Raw genomic sequence first — 23,714 nt, forward strand, 5'->3', positions numbered from 1 at the left:
TTAAATGTTCAGTTGAAAGGATGTTCCCCCTTCATGTAAATATCCTTAAGGCAATATTCATTAACTACCCATCTATATTTTGATTGATTTTGAATATTCATACATTGTGTAATGTAAAGTTGATATGATGATGGTAAAGTTGTTATTATTATTGGGGACTATTATCACCAAGAAAATTAAATGGTTTTAGTTTTTGTGATTTTATTTAATACTTTTAATTTTAGCAAAAAGAGCTTAATTTTTTAAATTAATTATAATTTTAGTCAATACTAAAATTATAATTAATTTTTAATTTTTTTCATTATTTTCTAAAAAAAAAATGCTCTATCTTTTCTTCTCTACCATGGCCACCCCCTCTCTCTTTTGCCATGGTCACTTCTCGCCTTGTCTTGTTGCCACTCAGGATTGCCTAATTATCTCATCTTTACTTTGCACAAATTGATTAACACACACTCAACAATATATATTTATATATACATACGCAACAACATATATATACATACACATACAAAAATATTTACATATAATAACATATATATATACACACACACAACAACATATATATACACACAACAAAATATATAGTGACTGACGGTGAGGGGCGACAAACAGTTGATTGAGCGATAATGGGGGGTGACGGCAGCTCTGAGGGGAGGGAAAGAAAGGATGAAATAGATAGAGATAGATGATGAAGTCCAATGGCCTTAATTGGAGAAGTCCGATCGAACTTTTCCAATCAAACTTCTCTATATGGCCTTCATTATCGAACTTTTTCGATCAAACTTCTACAGCCTTCATTATTGAACTTCTACGACCTTTATTATCAGACTTTTACTACCTTCATTATCGAATTTCTTCGATCGGACTTTTTCAGCCTTCATTGGAGAAGTCTAATTGGACTTTTCAAATCAAATTTCATCGTCTCTTTCACCCTCTCGATCTCTATTTCCTTCCCGGGAACACTGCCATCGCCCCTTACCATCGCTTGATCTGCCATCCGTCACCCCCTGTTGTCGCCATCCACTGTATATTTTGTTGTGTATATGTGTGTATATGTTGTTGGGTGTGTGTGTGTATATATATATATGTTGTTTTGTGTGTATTAACCAATTCATACAAAATAGAGAGAAGGTGACGAGACAAGGTGAGAAATGGCCACGGCAGAGAAGAAAGGAGGCGATCATGGCAAAGGAGAGAAAATAGAACATTTTTCTTCAGAAATAATAATAAAAATTAAAAAAATAAATTAAATGTCAAGTGGTATGCCACATGGGTAAAGTCACATGCGCGGTCAAAATTGATTTCAATATTGGCTAAAATTGTAACTAATTTCAAAAATTGGACTCTTCTTACTAAAATTGAAAGTATTGGATAAAATTGTTAAAATTCAAAAATATTTAACTTTTTTATGCTAATAGCCCTATTATTTATGATTTAAAGTTGGATTTGATGTCTTCCTATCAATTAAATTCTCAAGAGTGTCATTCTTGGGTGTACAAATCTCTGAGAATTTAAAGTGTGAATTTAACATTAATGTATTTGGTATACATAGAAAAGTGTGAATTAAAATCTTAATAAAGTAACATTCGAACACCCCAAATATTTTAAAAATATTTAAAGGCTTGAAAAATAAATTTGAATTTAATTTGAAGAAAATTTTGAATTGTCGATTAGATTTAGGTGAGTGTGAAATTAGGAAGTCACATAATTGATCAAAAAATGAGTTAAAAAGAATAAGTAAATACGTATATATATAATATTCTAAAAATATATATATCTGTATTTTTATATATTTTTAAAATATACAAAAAATAAATATATATATATATATGCACATATGTGTGTGTATATAATATATAAAAAATTAAACACGCAGTGTCTCTTTCCAAAATGGGCCTAACAGCCCGGCCCAAATCTGTCCACCTGCATGGGAAGCTTGCAACTCGCGTGAGAAACAAATCCCACCTCGTAAAAAATTAATGAATAATAATAAACAGGTCAACATGAATTGATCGGGTTGACCCAATGACATATGGTCACGGGAGAGATCAAGTCTCTTGTGACAAGTGGCCACCATAGTCTTAGGGCCAGTAAGGAAAGTCGTGGGAGGCTCTTGCGAAAGGCGCCCTTGCGAGCCCACCATGGCTGTCGCGGGGGGCAAACCCTTGGTGGGGGGCTACAACTAGAGTCGAGAAAGCGCAATCTTCTCACCCCCTCCCTCGCGCCCGCCGGGGGGCGGGGGGGCGGTTCATGCAATGCACAGACTAGGATAAGTTCAATATCTAATTTTTCTTTTTTTTAAAAATACCTATAAGAGATGAATTTCACCTATAAAAATTTTAATCCTAAACAATTTAAGATTATTTTATGTCCCTTTATTAATACGCAAACATTCATTCTATAAAATGTAAGTTTCTAATATTAGTGTGAATTTTATTATGTAATTTTCAGTATCTTTAGTGTTTGATTTAAGAATTAGAGCGTTTTCTTATATTTTCATATCTTCAGATTGTTTTCTTTCTTATAGACTTAAGTAGCTAGACAACAACATTCTAAGTTAAATAAATTTATTATTATATTTTGGTAACAATAATTTTAAATTATAAAAAATTAAATTTTTTTCATCAAATTTGAAAATAGACTTTTGGAAAAAATTAAAATCTTATTCAAGGAGGGGAAGTGGTATCCAAGTGTGTTTGGTGTAAATAGCAAGGGTGATCTTCAAATTCTTAGAAGAAGAAAGATTCGAACACGAGGGTGGTCTTCAAATTTTTAGAAGAAAGATCAGTATGAGAGAGAAAAACATAAAGATAAAAGAAATTTTCACCAAGGTGAGCAAGGAGGGGTTAAAAAATTAGAAAGAATAATGAAGATCTTCATTTTAAGAGGGTTCAAAGTGACATTCTTCTACTCACAAATTTTTATTTTGTGATTAATTTTTTGTGTTGCATGAAAAATTAATTTTGAACATATATTTTATTTGCATTCATAATTATGTATAGGTATGTTATTTTGTTTTACCTTGCTTATATTTGAGTTGACGTGGTTAAGGATTTTTTAAGAAACATTTAAGGCATTGATTAAGAAATTTATTGGAAACATGCTAATATTGTTACAAGTGACATCACAATATAAAAACTTGTATTTTTTTTTATATACACATTTTATATAAATATTTTATTTTTGAAAAGTTCCTTACTTAGAAGGTTGATTTTCTAATTTAGATTCGTCCCTTACAAAATTAATGCATTCCAAGTGAGGCAAATAGTTTGAAAGGAAAAAAAGTTCTTGAAGTGTATGTCTTGAAAGTTTTATTATTTTTGTGACATACTATCACTACAACAAATTTTGGATTAAGAGGCATTTAAAAATATCTTAATAGATAGTTTATTGGGGCATTTTAACTATTAGGGCATTAATAATAATGCCTCATGTAACTATGCCCCAAAAACGTATTGAGGCACTTACAAATGTCTCAAAACAACTATAAATTTAAGTTTGTTGCGACACTTAAAAATGCCTCAAAAATCACTATAAATTTATTTTTCATATTCCCCACAAGGCCATCTCTTAATTCTAACTTACTTCTCCCTCAGCTCGAACCCTGAACCTTTCCTTCTTCTTGCACACGCGTGACCACCTAATCTACACATTATCTTATTAATATATGTGCCTATGTTTATTTTATAGTATATATAAGTTTCATTAGAATTATTTTATTGGGACACTTAAGATTTGTCTATTAGGGCACTTTGTTAGATTGTCTTGTTAGAATTATTTTAATGGGGCATTTCAAAAATTCTGTCCTATTAGATTTATCTATTAAGACACTTATATTTATCTATTAAGGCATTTCATTATCGTGCCTCATTAGAGTTATTTTATTGGGGCACTTCTTTAAATTGTGCCTTAAAATGATATTTTATAGGGCACTTAATTGTTGTGCCTCATTAAAGTTATTGTATTGGGACACTTTTTAAGATTATGCCTTAAAATGGTATTTTAGAGAACACTTTTTAAAAAATACCCAAAAAAAATGTCTCAACAAATCATTTTTATTGTAGTGTATGTTTTTTTAGATATTAAACACATTTTTACGTGACGTATTAAACTTGTATAGATTTTATTTTAATAATATCAAATATATTAAGAATATCAAACTTATTGTATGAATCCACTTTTTCATTTAAGGCACGTAATTTTATTTTGATGGAATTAAATAACTTTTATGGCACATCATTTTAATTTGATGGAATTAGATAACTTTTACGCCCATATCTTAAGATGTAGTAATTCAGAAATTTATTTTAAATGTTTTTAAATTTTTTTCATCAAGATGTCTGAAAAAATCCTTTTTTTCTTTTCTTTTAAAGTCGATATTTCAAAACGAATTAAAAATTTAAACTCTTTAATATGAATTATAAATTAAATTAGGTTCAATTTGTGAAATGAGTGCATATTCAAAGACCCTGATTTCATAAACTAAACAATATGAAAATACGCTCTAAAAAAAAGTGTTCCAAATATTGATGTATTTGGTATTTTAATTACTTTGGTAGGAAAGTATACAAAAATTTCAAAAATATGTTTTTGACTCGTGATACAAATTATTTGGATTAAAGACATTTATATTTTGTAATTTAAAATATTAAATCCAAATAAAAAATCAACATTCTATTGAACAATTAATTGAAGATGACGACAGTCGACATGAGAAATAATAGAGAAATCAAATGTTCAGTTCAACAGTTAATTGAAGAAAACGACAATGAATGAGGGAAATGGAGAGTAGAAGAAACCAAATATTTTATCATTTCTTTGCTATTGCACTTTCGACAAAAAAAAAATATAAAAAAAAGCGTGGAATCCTTATCCAAACTGAAAGATGGTTTCCTCTGGCTGGTAGCTGAGAGAAATGAGGGGAAAGAGGAAGAAATTTGATGTATTTCACTGATAATTTTCTGATTTATTAATGCTCTGTCCATCCAAACTGATAATGAACCCTATTGCTAGCTTGGAGCTTTGCTCAGTATCAAAGGTGCATGCATGCATGTATCCTCTTTCTTATTTCTACTAATTTTTATCTGCTTCAATCTTGATCGACCAGGGTTGGTGAGGCAGGCTGCAATAAATCCATGTGTTTGCATAGGTATTCTGTGGATCTCCATAGTGAAGCATTGAGCAAAGCCACTTTCCCACAACTAAATATTTCTTAAGCAGCGTTCTCATGACTGAAATGGCTGCTGGATTCAATTGTGAAATTGGTTTTGTCAGATTTCCCCGTCCTCTGATTGTTTTTTACTTTGTAGACTTAAAAGCGACTAGATGATGATATTTTATGTTAAATAAATCTATTATTATATCTTAACAATAATAATTTTAAATTATAAAAAATTAAAGTTTTTCATCAAATTCGAAAATGGACTTTTGAAAAAATTTAAAATCTTATCCCAGGAGGTGAAGTGGTATCCAAGTGTCTTAGGGGTAAATAGCGATCATAGGGGTGATCTTCAAATTCTTAGAAGAAGAAAGATCAATATGAGAGAGAGAGAGGAAATAAGTTTCCACCAAGGTGAGCAATGAAGGGGTTAAAAAATTAGGAAGAGTAATTGAAGATATTCATTTAAGAGGGTGGTTCAAGGTGAGATTTTTCTACTCACAAACTTTTATTTTGTGATTATTTTTTTATGTTGCATGAAAAATCAATTTTGGATATATATTCTATTTAATTTTTTATTTGTATCTATAATTATATATGGGTATGTTATTTTATTTTACGTTACTTATGTTTGAGGTGACGTGATACTTTTTAAGAGACGCTTAGGACGTTGGTTAAGAAATTCCTTGAAAGCATGCTAATATTATCTCGAATGATATCACAGTATAAAAATTTATATTTTATTTTATATACATATTTTACATAAATATTTTATTTTTAAAAAATTTTCATTTAGAAGATTCATCTTCTAATTTAAGTTTGTCTCTTAAAAAATTAATGCATTCCAAGTGAGGCAAACAGTTCGAAAGGAAAAAAAGTTCTTGAAGTGCATGTTTTGAAAGTTTTATTATTTTTGTGACATATCATATTTTGTGAATATTACACATATTTTAATGTGACGTATTGGAAGCATATATAGATTGTATTTGTAGTAATATCAAGTATATTTAGAATGTCAAACTTATTGTACGAATTGAGTTTTTATGTAAGGCACGACATTTTATTTTAATGAAATTTGATAACTTTTATGCCCATATAGTAATTCAGAAATTTATTCTAATGGTTTCTAAAAAATTTTGGTCAAAATGCCTAAAAAACCCTTTTTTCTTTGCTTTTAAATTCAGTAATTCGAAACAAATTAAAATTTTAAACTCTTTAATATAAATTATAAATTAAATTAAGTTTAATTTGTAAAAATGAATACCTATTCAAAGACCTGCTTTGATAAACTAAATAATATGAAAATACGCTCTAAAAAAAAGTGTTCCAAATATTGATGTATTTGGTATTTTAAATACTTTGGTAGGAAAGTATGCAAAAATTTCAAAAATATGTTTTTGTAATTTAAAATATTAAATCCAAATAAAAAATCAATATTCTATTGAACAATTAATTGAAGATAACGACAGCCGCCAAGAGAAATGATAAGAAGAGAAAGGATGAGAGAAGTCAAATGTTCTGTTCAACAGTTAATTGAAGAAAAGGACAATGAATGAGGGAAATGGAGAGGAGAAGAATCCTTATCCGTCCACGCACTTTCGATAAGAGAGGTGTGAGCTGTGATTTGCCATGTTGCTTCTCTTATCAATTATTATTTGACAATATATGGACCCATTCTTATCAACATAATGCCTTGTTTGGTTGCACCTTTGTTACTTTTATGATTTTTTTTTCTTATCATCATGACATAGTTTCTTTTCAACTTTAGCTCCATCTTGGATTTGAATATTTGTCACGAAAAGTCTAGCTAAAAGAAAAGGTCAAATTTTGATAATTCAATTCAAAATTGAAGGCTGTGCCTATTCCAAACAAGATCTTTACCAAACAATCAAATTTATGCTTAGAAACCTTGATTACTTCATTGACTGAAAATGGGTCAACTGTTTAGCAAAAAAGAGAAGAAGACGGCTCAACTCAAAAGCAAGAATGTTGTTTACAAAATATGGGCATGTTATCAAATATTATGCTCAAATGCGGATTAAACTAAGGATATAATACTGATTAAATAGGAAATGGTGGGACTAACCCACAAAAGTTGGGAAGCATCGATGGCAATGTGAAGACTGAGCAAGGGCAGTGATTAAAGAGGGAATGGCAGGACAACCCCAAAAATATTGGGCAGCGTGGGGGGTGCCCAATTAACTACCAAATCAAAGGCCAAGTCAAAGTGGTTTTCACAAGACAAAGTTGCTCACTATGATGGATAAACATGTTTTGTTTGGCCATTTTATGTTTGTTTAATTTGGTTAAGGTTAATGGCCCACCATACCTAATCCTTATTCTAGCCTTAGCATATTCTACACCACCCTTGGTATCTTTTTATTTTTAAAATGTTTGCTTTTCTTTTCTTTTTTTTAAGTGAAAAGAATAAAGTTAGAATTTTCAAGAGACACTAATTTCTAATAATTACCTCTTTTTTTGTTTTAATTAACAACTCATGGAAAATTACAAGAAGGTTTTATCACACCCAAATGTTATTCAAAACGTGAAACTCAAACCTTAAATTTCAAGTTTTCGTTTAAGAATATCATTGAAAAAGTTGTTACAGAATCTGCACTTTTTTTACACTTTGATCTAAAAATTTTAAATTATTAGACAGTCTTGCCCATCTTTTTCTTTTTCTTGGTAATCTTGCTTATCTATTTCATGAATTTATTTACAGTATTTTTTTTAACACACAAGATATGACATTCCATATTTTTGGGGGGAACAAATACAATGTTAAAGCTCTGAACTTATATTAGATGGAGGATATCTCCCCATTCAAATTGGTGCAACCTTAAACTCACCCTTAATTTCTGCAAAAATGGCTGGATTCATAGACCAATTTGTCTCTAGCATTCAATGAAATTACTCATGGCCACAAAATTTTAAGATATCTCTTTCCTTAAATTTTTTAAAAATGCTATTTTTCTGAAACACAGGATGACTTCTTCATCACCCACCATAGGACTGGGTGTCTCTTTCTTTGATTTCTGGGCATTAATTGCAGGGCAACCACACATGGCCATTAACAGGATGACAAAAAAGTACAAAGCGAAGGAAGAAAACAGCCTGAAAGCAAAGGTTGTTGAACCAGAACCTCAATTTTCGAAATTGACAAGCCAAAGGTTGCTTTAACCTCACCCTCAAGTTTTACCCAGCTAAAAAACATGTCCACTCAAACTCACTAAATTTCAATATAGTACAGCCCGAAAGAGATATGGGCAAAATGGGTCCCACGCTGTCTCTATGAGATATTAACTCTGACGATGATCTGTCCCTCTCTGTGAATTGATCACTCATAGTATGTGTGTATATAATATATATGTGTGTGTCCATAGATCTGGGCAAATTTCCAAGTTAAGAGGGAGTTTTGAGGAGACCAAAAATGATGGATTCAACTGGGTTGTTCTTCTTCACCATTAATTACTCATTCTTCACTGATGCAGCTGGAATTGCTGGTAAAGTACTTCACCCCTTTCTTTCACTCTCTCTGTTGCTTCCAAGATATGCTTTGAATTTGATTTGTGTCTGATTTTTGTAAATCTTTAAAGGGTTTTTCTCCATCATCTCAATCCAAAACAAAAAGTTCCTTTTGCGGTCTAATCTTTGTTGTTGTTTGTGCAATTATTTGCAAGAAGAAGCTCCTCTTCTTCTTGTGCCCTGTGCATAATTTGGGGCAATGAAATGAAAATTTGAGAATTCTGGAGAAAGGGTGTGATTTAAGTTGGGAATTGATTGCTCTTGGGTCTCTTGTAATTTGCAGTTTCTGATTTATTACGCTGTCCAAACTGAAAGATGGTTTCCTCTTTTCCTCTGGCTGGTGGCTGAGAGAAATGAGGGGAAAGAGGAAGAAATTTGATGTATTTCGCTGATAATTTTCTGATTTATTAATGCTCTGTCCAAACTGATATTGAACCCTATTGCTAGCTTGGAGCTTCGCTCAGTATCAAAGGTGCATGTATCCTCTTGTCTTATTTCTACTAATTTTTATCTGTATTCTTGAAAATTTTATTATATAATCTTGACCAGGGTTGGTGAGGCTGCAACAAATCCATGTGTTTGCATAGGTATTCTGTGGATTTCCATAGTGAAGCATTGAGCAAAGCCACTTTCCCAGAACTAAATATTTCTTAAGCAGCGTTCTCATGACTGAAATGGCTGCTGGATTCAATTGTGAAATTGATTTTGTCAGATTTCTTGTGTTCTCTATTATGCCCGTATTGGGATAGTATGTGTTGTTTGGAAAACGTTTGACAGGGAATTGAAGAAAGATTTTTGCCTAAACGACAACCCGACCATGCTGAATTTATCATTTGAAATGGCTCTGTTACTTAGATTCATGCTACTCGATTTTCACATCACCAAGTAACCGAATGTGTTTGGTTTTGTCAATTTCAGGAAACCTCTTTGCTCTTGTGTTATTTGTGTCACCCTTGTAAGTCTTCCTCCAGTACTTTTGTTTAGCCATGGGGAAAAGGAAAAACTATAACCCCAACTCATAAATGTGTATTTGCTTCCCTCTTCTGGCAGTCCTACATTCAGGAGAATTATCAGAAACAAATCAACAGAGCAGTTTTCAGGACTGCCCTACATATATGGACTCTTGAATGGCCTGGTGTGCCTATGGTACGGCTTGCCTATTGTTTCCAATGGCACTGTTATAGCAGTTGCCGTAGTCAACTCAATTGGAGCAACTTTCCAGTTATTTTACATAGCCATCTTCATTATATATGCGGAGAAAGAAATTAGGGTAAAGCCGCTATCCAAAGCTCAAATTGCGTCTAATACTGCTGCAAGATCTTTAATTTGTTCGACCAACTTACCCGATGATGTTTGCAGGTGAAGATGATGGGACTCTTACTAGGAGTTTTCGGTGTATTTGCTGCCATAGCATTTGCAAGCCTAAATTTGTTTGAACCTCCCGAGCGACAGATCTTCGTGGGATATTTGAGTGCCATGTCTCTCATATCCATGTTTGCTTCTCCAATGTTTGTCATCGTATGTTCGAAAATTGTGCTGTCTTATTTCTGGTTATGTACTCTGAATTTCAGTTTAAGTGACTCATTTTGTCTAAATTTATGTTGCAGAATTTGGTGATCAAAACAAAGAGTGTTGAATACATGCCATTCTCTCTCTCCCTCGCGACCTTCTTGACTAGTTTCTCTTTCTTCTTGTTCGGAGCATTAAAGTGTGATCTGTTCTTATGGGTAAGACGTCGATTCCTCAAACGTTGTTTACCTTTCATCTGAATCCCTACGTGCCTCAATTTCTCTTGCCAATGAGATAGAAAGACAAGCTGAAGTTTAAAATAACCAGAAAAAATAATTGCTTTAGATTTGATTCTTATTGTTGGGCAAGAGCTATATTGCATTTTCTTCTTCAACCCTTCATGCCTTGGATTGGGTGGGAACAAATTTGTAGAATGTAGAATGAACGTCGATGAGTTTTGACTTAAATTTTCATGCGAACGAATGAATACCTGTCTCATGCGATGCTCTTTCTTGGTTACTTCTTAAAAAAAAAAAAAAAATAGGTCCCAAATGGAATTGGAATGATTCTCGGGATCATGCAGCTGGTGTTGTACTACTATTGCATCAATGTGTATGGCGACGACTCGAGAGTACCTCTGCTGGAGTCTTTTGTATGAACTATCGCTCCACACGAACCACAGAAAGTCAGTCAGTCTGTCTGTCTGTCATTTGCCATTGCTTTGATCGAATAGGGAAGTCGGGGTTAATTTGAGATCCTTGCTATTTGAAGGAAAATCTCAATGTATTTGGTGCGGCAGTAGTAAGATTGCTTTTCTATATATCCGACTGTCACGACTCACACTCTTGGGTTCAAGACCTGCTGCCCTTTGGAAATCATACTACCCAGATTCTGCAGTGACTTGGGAGTAGTGCACTTGGCATTGTTTTGTCCATAAGATTTGAGGGAAAACAATCCGTATTCTTTGTTGAAGATATATTTGTAACTTATTTGTGGGATGAATTCAGCTGGTTGTTTATGTATGAAAGTGATTGTGCAAGTTTAAGCCAGTGCTTTCCTCTTTCCAACTGTCAATTTTGACGATTGCCATATTCAAATGAGTTTTACACTTTACAGCTTCATAACCAACGACTTGCTCAGCCAACTTTGGTTGGAAGCCAGGTCCAGTTCTTAGCGTGTCGCCCCTGTTGCTAAAAAACACAAGTAGCCGCCTTATCTGTGCTGCTGTAAATATTGAAACTCCATTTTTAATATTTAAGAAAACATTTAAAGAATTATTAAAAAAGAAAAGTACACTGGTGGTGGTAGGCGCCATTGTTGAAGAGATAGTGGCCGCTAATGCAGGAACCCATTAATCATAGTTAGAGAGACATTATTGGTTATTCTATATATAAATTGTAAATATTACAAAGATAAATACATGATTATCTATAAAAATTTCAAATCGTTTAAACTTGTACCATGTGCCTTCTCGAACTTTCAGGTTAAGTGCACAATCACAAGATGAAAAATGTACTCAAGTCACAATCTAAATACCCATACTTCTCTACTAACACTCATAATATACAATACTTAGTAATTTTTTGTATGTCACAAACCTTATACAAGAACCTTTATTTATAGGAGAGAAAAGCTTAATTGATAAGGTTTAGAGATAAAAATCAATTGGAATTCTAATTCCAAAATTATCTCACTTAGAGATAATTTTATTTATTTTAGGATGAGAACTTATCTCATCTTATTTTATTATTCATCAAATTGACTCATCTTAATTGCTTTTGAATATTAATTGATCATTATCAATTATTATTACTAAAAGAAGGAGGGGGGGGGGGGGGGGGGGCATTTTTGTTGAGGAGACAAAAGAAATTTTGAGAATTTCCAAAATTTTAACTTATTTATCTAATGAGTAATGACAAAAGAAAAGGTGAGACGTGTTGAATATATTGAAATATTGTCTCGAGTATATGGTATAAGAAGAAGAAAAGTGAAAGCATTGAGTGATGGCAGTGTGCTAGAGGGCTATTGAAGAATTAGATAGAAGTTTATATCCCAAATTGTAATTAGTGAAAATTTGGGGGGTTAAACTGTAAATATCTAATGTGTTCTCTAGAGATAACCGCCAACTTTATAAATAGAGTGTTAGGGGGTGTGTGCGGCCATTCTATTATCTTCTATTGTAACGAGTGCAATGAATTCTCTGAGAGGAATGTTAGAGTTCTGTTTTTAGCTTTGTAATCTTGGGAGAGAAGTTGTTGTTTTCGTACTCGGGAATAGGGGGGAGATCTTGTAACGCCCCGTTTTTCTAGAACGTGCATTACCTCGAGATTGCGAGAATATTTATTTATTTATTTTCAACATCATACACACGACATAAGTTCCTCGATATACATACCCTCATCATAATCATTTCCTGACAATCCCGATTATACCTTCTCAGCATATCAAAATTTAAAAATTAACAGACTAAGACAGGTATTAACAATCACATCAGCGGAAGCAATGATCGAAACCTCAATGATATATAACCGATAAATTCTTGTCACAGTTAAATAACCAAATCGATGTTTCACATGAAAATATCAAAATATTACATAACCTCTGAACATCGTAATCATAGACAAAAATCTACGAAAACTAAACATAACAGCTACATCTCGACGACATCCTTTCCTTTGGCGCCACTGCTTTCACCTAGAACATTTAAATATTATAGGGACATAGTCCAAATTAAATGCTGAATCATCTAAGTGAGAGTTCAAAAACATTTTCATGCAGATATGCAAAATCATATATAAAACCGACAAATTCTGACATGCCCCAGCCTAAGAAAATCCCACATAGTACTTAACCCTAACTGGGAAAAATGCAATATCTCTAAAGGCGACACAACCACATCAACCCATTGACAAACACAATCCTACTTAAGAGGGACAACCTTGACATATGAAACTGGGAATCACTTCATTATCATTGTTAGGCATTACGCTCCTACTCAAAAGCATTCCAAAACCCAACACAACCCTAGCCCCAAGAGTATCACATCAGCATTATCCCCGAAATCGACGACACCTCAGTATTAATGCTAACACCTCGGTATTAATGCTATTGCTCAAAGGAACCTTTGGTGGTGTTCACTCTCGGCCTCGCCACTTGAGTACTGTAGGGTGAAATCCGTCTCAGCCCCGTCCCAAGTGGGTCACATAGCATTAATCCTCGGCACGCATCCCGAGTGCTATCACTCAAGGACCACGTCACAGAATTACAACCCACGTCCTACATGGGCAACACACAACATGCCAATGTCAAAAATCATAACATGTATGACATAAAATCAATATTTCAATGTATGTAATTTACCGTATGAAATTTAATGTGGATTGAACAACTCACAGTAAACCATTCACATGCCACAAACTAGTTTTTCCGGTAGAACCACTCACCTTGAACGTATTCGGATTGCCTCGATCCTCGTGCATTACCTCGATTCTCGTGCCAAGCGTACTATAGCTCAACCTCGAGTCTCAACTATACCATAGACATCATATGCATTCAAAGGAAAATCAATATCTATTTTCTCAATTTTTTCATAATTTTTCTCTAATTTTTTCCTATTTTTCTTTCGATAATTTCAAATAAATACCTCTTCAAGCATTTTTCAAATTTTTCTCCAAAACAATTCATAAAACAATATTTATAAGCCTCTGGAATTTTCTGAAAATTTTCCAGATGTTTCTCCTATTTTCTCAAATTTCCATAATTACTTTTCCTTGAGAAAAATTATTTCTCCTTGACTTCTTTCGAATCTCCTCCATAAAAAATCACCAAAACTCATAAAATAAATTCATTATCCTTATGGAAGTTTTTCAGAATTTTATAAAAATCCATCATATTTATTTTCCATTTACCTTTCCTTTCAAAAATTTAAAATAATTATCTACTCAAGAAATTTCCAAGATAAAAATTCATCAAAATAAACTATTAATTTTTCTTGAATTTTTGGATATTTTTCCAGAATTTTATTTCCTTTAATTCTATTTTTTCTCGAATTTTTTATATTTTTAGCATTAAAAAAAATATAAAAATTACCTCTAGTCATCTTCTCCAGCGACGGCCACCTGCTCCGATGGCTGATCCGATGACACCATCTTGAAGCCCTCCTCAATATGATCACAATGGCACCCTCAAATGGCCGAAAAACTCGCCTGAAATAGCCCGAATGGACGATTTACAATCCGGTTCCGGCGAAGCTTTGCGTTTTCCAGCGAGCTTTGAAACACCTTCAAACCTTAATGAAACTTCACGAAAATTTTCAGAAATGATCCTCAATACATGGAGAATAAAAGCCCTTTATCCCAGACCTCTGATTCGCTCCCAAACATGAGAAATCCGAAGTAAAATTTTTAATGCATTCAGCCACATTCAAACCTCTATTTATACCCGTTTTCGAAGCCCAATCGAGCCATACCTGGTCAAATCGATGCCTCTATCATCCTTACAACCATTTAATGGCCTCAAATCGTGATCATTCGATATGAATCGTCCTTTTCCAAAAATTTGGTGATCGCAGCCATGCCTGGCCATTTTTTGTCAAATCATAGCCATGCTTGGCCGATCTCAACCCACATCCGATCCTAATCAAACCCCCATGTGGTGGGGCCAATTTTGATACCCCCAAATGGCCTTAACGGCATCACCCAAAGGCTGGCCAGTGATGGCAGTGGGCAACGGTGGCCATGGCTAAGCTTCCTTTTTCATTTTCTACTATTTACACTTTGGCCCCCTTAAAACTTCCTCTTTACATTTTGGTCCTCATTCTCAAGCCGCTGATTTATCCAATAATTCCATCAAGTCCCTTAAGTTCCAAAATCTTCATTTCACCCTTGAAAATCCAGAAAAACTATCGTTTTGACCTCGGGAAAATTTAGAAAATTGCACTTAGGCTCGACTGATCGTTTTGACCCTAAATTCACTCGATTCAACCCGAAATCACTTAAGGGTTGTTCTATACATAAAATATTAGTCCTTGACACGCTCTGTTGACTTTTCAGACGTCTCCTACATCGATTCGATTTTCTCAGCCCGGTCAACAGCTATACCAAAAACTGTTCCTGATCTAATTTCTTTCATCACCAAAAATCATAACTTATATTACTTGATGATGCTATACTATTTTTCTTAATCATCTAGGGTTCGAGGTACTCCATTCGGTCGATTCAGTGATCTATTTTACTATCAAACCCACTTTTTGGTATTTTAAACTTACCCAAATTACGCGGTGACCTCATCCAGATATGGGGTATTACAGATCTTGCTGCTGTACTGGTCTTTCTTCTCCTTAATAAGACTGCTAGGAGGGCTCTTTGAAGACTAGATATAGGTTTCCTCAAAGGAAATCGAACCAAGATAAATTCGTGCCTACTTGTGGTTTGATTGTTTCTTGTTTTATTTTCATTATGTTTTGATTGTTTATGTTTCTGTTTTCAATTCTTATTATCGTTGGGAAAGGTAGAGAGTTTTGAGAGAGGCATATTTCATCTGAGGATAATTCCGCATACTCCTGGGATAACAGAATAAATTGAAGTGAAGTGAAGTCCTTTACTATTTTTAAGAACAATAATGTATTCAAAAATGAACAGTTAAAGATGGGAGAAATCTTTGTCTATTTTCAATTAGAAATAGCAAGAGGAGACAGGAAGTCTCGAACCTTCTCCGTTCCCATTAAAATAATATTTATTAAAATAAGATTATATTAAGATAATTTATTATTTAAAATAACTTATTTGAAGAGAAAAAAAATCAATTAATAAATATTATTTAAGTAATTTATTTAACATTTCGTTCTTGTCCTTACTGATTAATGGGTAACCATATCATATCCATACCGTCGGGAGTACTCATGCCCAATAAATTTTTAACAATTTACTTTCATAATTTAAATAATTTCATAACAATATTTTATATTACATTTTAATTACAAAAAAATAAAAATAATAAAAATGAAAATATATCAAAAATTTTAATTATTCTTACAAATCAATTTTATTAACAATTCTTGGAACAAGCAATTATGTGACATTAAAAATCACCACATTTTTTTTTCTTAAATTTTGAATTACAAATATAAACTAACAAAAGAATATAAAATAATTAATTTAATTTAAATATAATCAAGTTGAGACCATATCATCCCATGGAGATTTTATTATTATTATGTGAACGCCCACTGAAGAAGCCCTATTCTTATGCTTTTTGTCAAACCTTATGATATTAATGCTCGTAGTGCGGTTAAGATAAAATTAAAAAAAATAATAAAAATAATAATTAATAATAGTATCATCAATTATGTAATAAAAAATTAGAAGAGTTTAAAGAAATTATGTATTATTATTTATTTTATCTAATATTAATTTCTTTAAAAAAATAATACATAATTAATAATATTGTATCAATCATAATTTTTACTATTATTTTTAATATAATAATTAAGATATAAATTCAAAAAACCCATAATGATGTCCTCGTGCACCTCCAAATTTGACCGCTGATGTAGTGTCTCCTCGTTTGAGTGTTACAGATTTGACACTTAAAAAGCTAATACCCTAAATGACTAAATCATATCCCATAATAATTCTCCAACCTATCAATTATATCAGACAAAAGAATGATTCTTGTCAATTAGAGATATTATGCAAAATTGATTGATGAAAAGTAGGCTGGAATGTTTAACTTCTTCAAAAAATATATCCCAACGTGAATTTGAATAAAATTAAGCCTAGAATTAAAATTTAAGTAAAAAAAAAAAAACTCATGCGAAAACCATATTTTCTGAAGATCAATCAGCCTGCGCATAGGATTATCTTTTCCACGAAATAAAATCCAACCAACAGCTGTGATTATGATTGCAATTGTGTTTTAAGGGTAATATTTGGGTGGTGAAAGTCGATTTTTTATTTTACAATTAGGGTGGTTACTTTCATTTTATGGTCAGAATAAGTTTAACAAAGCCCAACTAGAAACTAGGAGTTGTGATTTCATATGGTAGCCTCAATTCCTTACCTGGTACACCACCCAATCACTAGTTGGTGCCTGGTGGTGGGTTCTCGCGAAGTCCTTAGCCGTAATCAAGTTATCCAGAGGGGCCGAGTTTGAACTGGAAGCACGTAATAAGGGAGCACTGTGGAAAATGTAACAGCATAGAGCAAAACAAGCAGATATTTAGATGTTCCAAGGACAAAAAGCTCCAGTTAGTTATCCACTTAAACACCGTGCAAAAAACTGAAAACAAGGGAATGAAGGTAGCCACTGATCATCCAGGAGCAATAAGAGCGTAGCTGCTCGCATCTTGCACAAACTAGGTCCTCGAAACAGCATGAAGCTTTTTATACCGTGTAGCGGTTCTTGGCAAGTCTGTCGAGCCTTTTTGTATCCTCCTGAGATAGAGAAAGAGGGCCTTCAACTACTAGGAACTCGTAAATTTGATAGAATTAAACAAGACGTGGAGATAATAGAATACAAACTAAATATTTGTATCATATATATATATGTGTGTGTGTGTGTGTGTGTGCGTGTATGAAACAAGTGGCCTTACGTGAACCAAGAACCCTATCGGGTCATTGCAGTCAAGAATCTGTTTCCATTGTCTCCCAATGCTAATCTGGAAAAAAGGAGCACATCTTTGCATAAGAGATCTTGCAAAATTTCAAGATACCATCCAAAAGAAATTTAATCGATTTGGTGCGCATGTATGTGCTTGCATGAACATTGGGGGAGGGGGGTAACAATTTTAGGTGGATAGTCAATCTAGCAAATGAATTACAATAATGCACCAATATATGCAAAATATAAACGTAACTGAGATAAAGATATTCCGGTAGATGTGCAGTGGTCAAACAAGAGAAAAATTAAATTAAAAATGAAGTTATTAAAGTGGCTTCTATTGAGAATAAAATGTGAGATGTGATTAAGATGATTCAATTATATGAAAAGAAAATTACCAATATATGCTTCTGTGAAGAGGAATGAAAAGAGTCAATAGCAAAAGAGAGAGGAATACCAAGAAAAACTTCATGCAAAACTCTTAAAGACGCCATAGGTTATAGTGATCTTGCAAAAGATGTAATCATGTCATAGATAGAGATGATTGACAAGCAAACATTCATGTAGCCGAACTCACCTGGTGTGTTGTCCTTTTATAGTCAATCTAGTTCATTAATCCTCAATACATTGCTCATATATTTGGGTCAAAGCAACTACCTGAGCACTTTCATTTGCAGCGTTCTTTGTCCACAGAGCAACCCTTTCCTGCTTACCTCTGACATTGACTACCACTCCACAGATTTCATCACCATGATCAAACTGTTCTCCAATCATTGCCAGCAACTATGTGGACAAGCAGCTAAGTTTAGTTGCCATATTAGGATTTAGCCCAAGAGAGTTCAGACTTGGGAGTAAGAATGGTCTAAACATACCGTGTACAGCCAACAAGTGTCAGATTTTCCTCTAGCGAAGGTCACAGTCCACTTCCCTCCATTAGCACAAACAGGGTCCTCCCATTTTGGCTCAATTTTGTTTTTGAAACAATGAAAATCCGCTCCCACAGTCAAATTGCTTGGATGACGTATATTATTATAGACACTACAGAAAAGGTCATTTTAACGGTCAACTTCTAAGAAAAACAAAAGAATATCGGTATCAATAATTCATAAAAATGTAGTACCAAATAAAGAACAGAGGTTCCAGAAGAATTTAATGAAAGCAGGCTACTTCATCACAGTATCTGGAAGAATGCATGTCAATCGAAACAAAACTCCACTATCCAGAAAGCATCCTTCAGGATGCATAAGAAAATAAAATGAATATAAATATGTGCGTGTGAGCTTAGCCAAAAGTTAGCTTGTGGGAGATTAAGTTTGTCATGATACGATGTTGATTTTCAACAACTGTTTGAGATCAACTGAAGCCATCAAACAACTCAGTATTTTTTTTTTTTATCAAAGGTAAATATGTATAGATAAAAATGTACAGCAATATCTTGAACAACTCAGTATTTTTGGCAGAATACTGAGTGGCTTGCAGGTAAAATCACCCTGTATCCAATAAAGTACAAGACACATTTGAGAATTTGATCATTATACAATCCACTGGCAACAGTTCAAATTTCATTACTATTATTCGTAAGAGAGATAATGGAAAGACTTAATTTCAATTTTGAAAAATATCCCCTCTCTCAAAAGCAAGGTGGCAACCAAAATTCACCACATTAAGCAAAATAAAAAGGTTTCAGTTTTCTGATGTCATGGGGAAATGCACTGAAAGACCCCTGAATACATAGAAAAATATGTGACCAGTTGACATTAGCACACAAACAAATCTCAAGCTTTTTGGGGCTCATTCAGTGCAGCTGTCAAAAGATTTGATATTGGTTCTTTAGCTTACTGCCCAACATTTTAGTAAAACCAAGCTGTTACCTCCATGTCCCATCTCCTACAAATTCCCAAGATCACTCATTTGACTGACAACTCCTATATTCCCAATTTGGAGCCAATTCTTTGGAGTGTCTCTGTTCTTCACTCTCCTGAGCAACCCGTACACAGGAATTATTATGGTTTTTGTTTAGCAAGGGCTTGGAGTCCCGACAGAATATATAGGCAATTGTTGACAAGACAAAAGCCACATAAGTTGAGTACACAAAAACTAAAGAAATAAAAATTAAAAAAAGTAAAAGCTAATAGAAATCCATTCTGGGTGCTCATCTAACTATTACAGGGTGCCCAGTAACAGGACAGGGATGAACCAGACCTTCAAAAAAATCTGTATAAAATGGTATCTCAAAATGCGAAGCTTGAAAAATAATGAATGAAAAATCCTTAGGTACAAGATTTTATGCATGAGCAATACTACATTTCCTAGGTTGGTCAGTAAAAACCAATGCTTGACCACGGTCCACCACCATATGTGTATGATCACTTATATAGAGCCAATTAGAGATCTAGGTTATAATTCAGTTATCAATTTGTTGATCAACAATTCAACCATCATGCTACAACCATAACTGAGGATAGACCAGCAAATTTTTTACATTGATACCCTGTTTGAAGGAAGAAAAAACAAGACTTTGTTGTTGGATCAACCATACCAAGAACTGTGTCAAAATCAGCAGCTGCAATGTACAATTACAAGCAGTTGCCAATCTTTACTCAATGAATCTATTGGATGTCTCTGTACTAAGCATTCTAGGCAGTTCCCAATTTCCCAACAATTCAGCGTGATCACATAATCTTCAGATTGATCTCCACCAAAGACAACCTACAGTCCTAATCGCAGATGGAATTGAATTGATTTATGCCAAGGATCGAAAGATGGACTTGAAAGGTTAGAGAACCATCTCTAGACCTTACAATTACATCATATTAAATTCTATCCATCCCAAAGATGCAAGGCACTCTACACTTTAAAAATTTAGATGACACAAAACCCATAAGCATAAGCAGGTTGCAAGGTATTCTGGGGTGAAAACTACTTACTTCAGAAACTACAGTATGCACGCATGAGTAACTGCAGCATTCAGACACTAAAGTGTGCAGACTACTTACTTCATTCAGAAACTAGAGAGTGCAGACACCAAATGTAGTGATAAGACCTTGACTTAAATTGTCCACAAATTTCAACTCTAAAGCACTTTGCAACTGAGAGAAGCTGTACTATGTTACTGTATATGACATGACAAACGTGTATTGTCACGTCATTTCAGGTACCATTTTGAGTATCAACACTTGCCAAACGCTACTGAATATGAATTAGATGATCATCCAAATGTATGCTATTATTTTCTGCACAAGACATTTTTTAGACACTTGAATGGTAGGAGCATCCATGTCCATCACTTAAGAAAATCCAAAATATATATCTTTCATGATATGATATCCCCTGGAGAACCTGAGAACAGAAAAGAAAACAGAATTCATGAAACCCTAACTCCAGAATTACTTATGTTTTGATAAATCCTCGTACAGTCAATTGCCTGGGTTTGCCCTAAACTCCCACTCCATTAAAAATAAGTAATGGAAACACAATTCTTAATTATCTAATGACTAGGTTCTTTCCATTTCTCCAATTTTCCAAGAAACCCATACGTAGCAAAAATGAGATTCACAAATCCACATGAATTTCTACATACATGTGTGGTAGAAATATAGAACATAAAGGATAACTCTTCTTCTGTATGGATCTACATACTACACGGAACAGAAAAGGAAACCCTTAATGCCCTAATTTCACCATTATTGAAGTCGCAGGGATCGTTATACAATCAAATCAACTCAATTTCACCTAAATTCCCATTCGCTCCAATGAAGATAACAGATCAGACGCCCAATTCATCTACCTCTGCACATCTAAAAAATTCGAAATACAACCATATAATAAACTACATATGAACATAAATAGATATTGACATACCTCCAGAAGTCTTCGACAGTGGAAAAGGTGAAGATGGGGCGGATGCTGCTTCCCCAATCGGATTGCTTAGCGGATTGCTTAGTCTTGGCGGAGGGGCTGTCGAACCAGAACGTCCACGAGTGTTCCAGAGGGTGCCGTTCAGCAACCGCCGTGGTCATCGACTTCGCCGAGGATGAATCGTCGTCGTCGACGATTTCTCCCTCCTCCGGCTCTTCCACGCCATCTTGTGCCCTAGGATTGTTCTTGGATGATTCTTCCGTAACTGATGATATCTCTACTTCCTCCACCATCTCTCTTGCTGTTTGTATCTTATTGTCGAAGAGATGTGCACTTGGTAAAAGAATTGTATGTGTATATATTGCCCTCGATTAACACTGTTCAGTTTCGATTTTTTATTGGAAAGGCTATTTGGGATTTTCACTTGGGACGGAACCGTTTGTTTCCCGAGAAAGGTACCCAAAACAATGGAAAATCTTATGCTCACCTACAAATTTAGTAAATAATTTTTATAAATTAATATAATATTCATAAATTTATTTATTATTATTATTAATTTTAATAAAATTATTATAAATTTAAATAAAAAAATTACGAATTCATGTTTCCTGAGAAAAATAAACTGTAGGAGTTTCTTTTTTTCTTTTTTATTTTTTTGTAATTAGCAATGAAACAAAATTTTTGGAGATTAGATAATGAAAAATAATATAAAATATTTTGTAATTCAGAGAGTTATATAATTCATTATAAGGTAATGTTAATTATTATCCTAATACTAACTATTTGTAATTACTAAAAATATAACAATTAAATTTATAATTCTCTCAGACAATAGTCTTGAGTCTCTTAAAAAAATAATGGACAATAGTCTTGAATCTCTTAAAACAGTAATTATGGGCTCAAATAAACAGTACTGTTGTTAAAGAGGGTGAGAGATGAAAAGCTATCAGGGCGAGAGCTCTGTTGTCTGGGAGAGAACAACTACAAGGCAAAGCATTATTAGAAAACACGCGGGAATTACTCTTACGCTAGCCATCTAATGTTAAGTCAATACTGGTCATAATTATCATGCAGAAGCAAGTCAAAGGTAGTCTCCAAGAAAAAGTGTTCACTTTTCCATATAAGTAAGCAACTTAATAAGGTGCTTAAGCTAAATTAGTTGTGATTGGTGTCTTAATGGTGTTGCTTTGTGCGGAAGCTTAAATCTTAAAGGGAGTGACTGCCTCAACAAATCGACAAAAAGGGGAGGATTTCTTCAATGCATGTCACTGTAGGCAATTTTAACCTTTTTTTGTTCAAGAATTTCTTCAACAATCCTCTTTACCTTAGATGACCCAGAGGATTATGTGAAGTAGTCTCGACAGGCTTTTAACAAATCTCCTTAATAGAGTCTCATCTTGGGTGATAGTTTTTCCTATCCACCTACGCCTTTCTGGTACTAATTTTTCAGGGGTAGGCTTGTAGGGCTATAGCCCTTGAAGATTCTGAGGTGGTATATACGACCTCCTTGAAGGTGATTACGGCATGTTCCATTCAAAGGCTGAATGCATGGTTGATAGGGGCAGTTAAACACTATGCAAAAGGACGTGCAACAAATTAGTTAGGCCCTTAAAACTTTAGCATTCTCCTCATGTCTTTTTTTCAAGTTATCATAATTCTTCTTTAACTTTTCATATTTCACGAGGGAGTCAATGGGTGGTATTCCTCCTTCCAAGGGTCTTGGTACCCTTGTAGGGACTTGAAGGTTCCTCTTGGGAGCTACAAAATGTGCCCCAAGCAATGCTTATCTTGTATTTTAGTGAGGACTAGATAGTATTTGGGATAATTGTCTCAGTTATTTGAGAGAACTGCGATTTTGTCTGGGGAACAACAAAGTATAAGCCAACCTTACTTCGGTGAATACAGCTAGCTAGTCTCAAGTAACCTAGATTTTTGCCCCCCAAAAGTAGGGCGTTACCTAAGATGACTTCGAACCTAACTAATTGAATGTTGTTTTGGAGAAAGAATTGGGAGATGGTCTCTAGAAGAACTCACTCTTATTTTGGTGATTTCATCTATTTTAGGT

General features: G+C 33.7%; 2 protein-coding genes and 1 long non-coding RNA gene across 3 annotated transcripts; 1 reads left to right on the forward strand and 2 right to left on the reverse strand.

Moving 5' to 3' along the window:
• Positions 1 to 8,507: 8,507 nt before the first annotated feature.
• LOC127792760 (bidirectional sugar transporter SWEET2a-like) lies at positions 8,508 to 11,241 on the forward strand. The gene is made up of 6 exons (XM_052323332.1): positions 8,508 to 8,661; positions 9,602 to 9,638; positions 9,734 to 9,953; positions 10,043 to 10,201; positions 10,291 to 10,410; positions 10,737 to 11,241. Exons 1-6 carry the CDS (start codon positions 8,589 to 8,591, stop codon positions 10,848 to 10,850), a joined length of 723 nt encoding a protein of 240 aa, XP_052179292.1. The 5' UTR covers positions 8,508 to 8,588; the 3' UTR covers positions 10,851 to 11,241.
• A 1,896-nt stretch (positions 11,242 to 13,137) lies between these two features.
• Positions 13,138 to 14,208, reverse strand: LOC127793215 (uncharacterized). Its single transcript, XR_008021281.1, has 2 exons — positions 13,636 to 14,208; positions 13,138 to 13,468 (listed from the first exon to the last, which is right to left on the reverse strand). It is a non-coding gene; the product is annotated as an uncharacterized LOC127793215 (long non-coding RNA).
• Positions 14,209 to 17,389: 3,181 nt separating this feature from the next.
• Positions 17,390 to 22,069, reverse strand: LOC127793214 (eukaryotic translation initiation factor 4E-2). Its single transcript, XM_052324016.1, has 5 exons — positions 21,653 to 22,069; positions 18,664 to 18,829; positions 18,449 to 18,574; positions 17,784 to 17,849; positions 17,390 to 17,625 (listed from the first exon to the last, which is right to left on the reverse strand). Exons 1-5 carry the CDS (start codon positions 21,940 to 21,942, stop codon positions 17,575 to 17,577), a joined length of 699 nt encoding a protein of 232 aa, XP_052179976.1. The 5' UTR covers positions 21,943 to 22,069; the 3' UTR covers positions 17,390 to 17,574.
• Between the last annotated feature and the right edge of the window lie 1,645 nt (positions 22,070 to 23,714).

The sequence above is a fragment of the Diospyros lotus genome, unplaced genomic scaffold (assembly GCF_014633365.1).
Source record: "Diospyros lotus cultivar Yz01 unplaced genomic scaffold, ASM1463336v1 superscaf1, whole genome shotgun sequence".
Lineage (NCBI taxonomy): Eukaryota > Viridiplantae > Streptophyta > Magnoliopsida > Ericales > Ebenaceae > Diospyros > Diospyros lotus.

Coding starts and splice junctions, on each gene's coding strand:
- LOC127793214 (XM_052324016.1), bottom strand. CDS start 21,942: ATGGTGGAGGAAGTAGAGATATCATCAGTTACGGAAGAATCATCCAAG. Junction 18,575..18,663: donor ACACTTGTTGGCTGTACACG/GTATGTTTAGAC, acceptor TTGTCCACATAG/TTGCTGGCAATGATTGGAGA. Junction 17,626..17,783: donor CGATAGGGTTCTTGGTTCAC/GTAAGGCCACTT, acceptor TCTCTATCTCAG/GAGGATACAAAAAGGCTCGA.
- LOC127792760 (XM_052323332.1), top strand. CDS start 8,589: ATGATGGATTCAACTGGGTTGTTCTTCTTCACCATTAATTACTCATTC. Junction 8,662..9,601: donor TGATGCAGCTGGAATTGCTG/GTAAAGTACTTC, acceptor TGTCAATTTCAG/GAAACCTCTTTGCTCTTGTG. Junction 10,202..10,290: donor CTTCTCCAATGTTTGTCATC/GTATGTTCGAAA, acceptor TTTATGTTGCAG/AATTTGGTGATCAAAACAAA.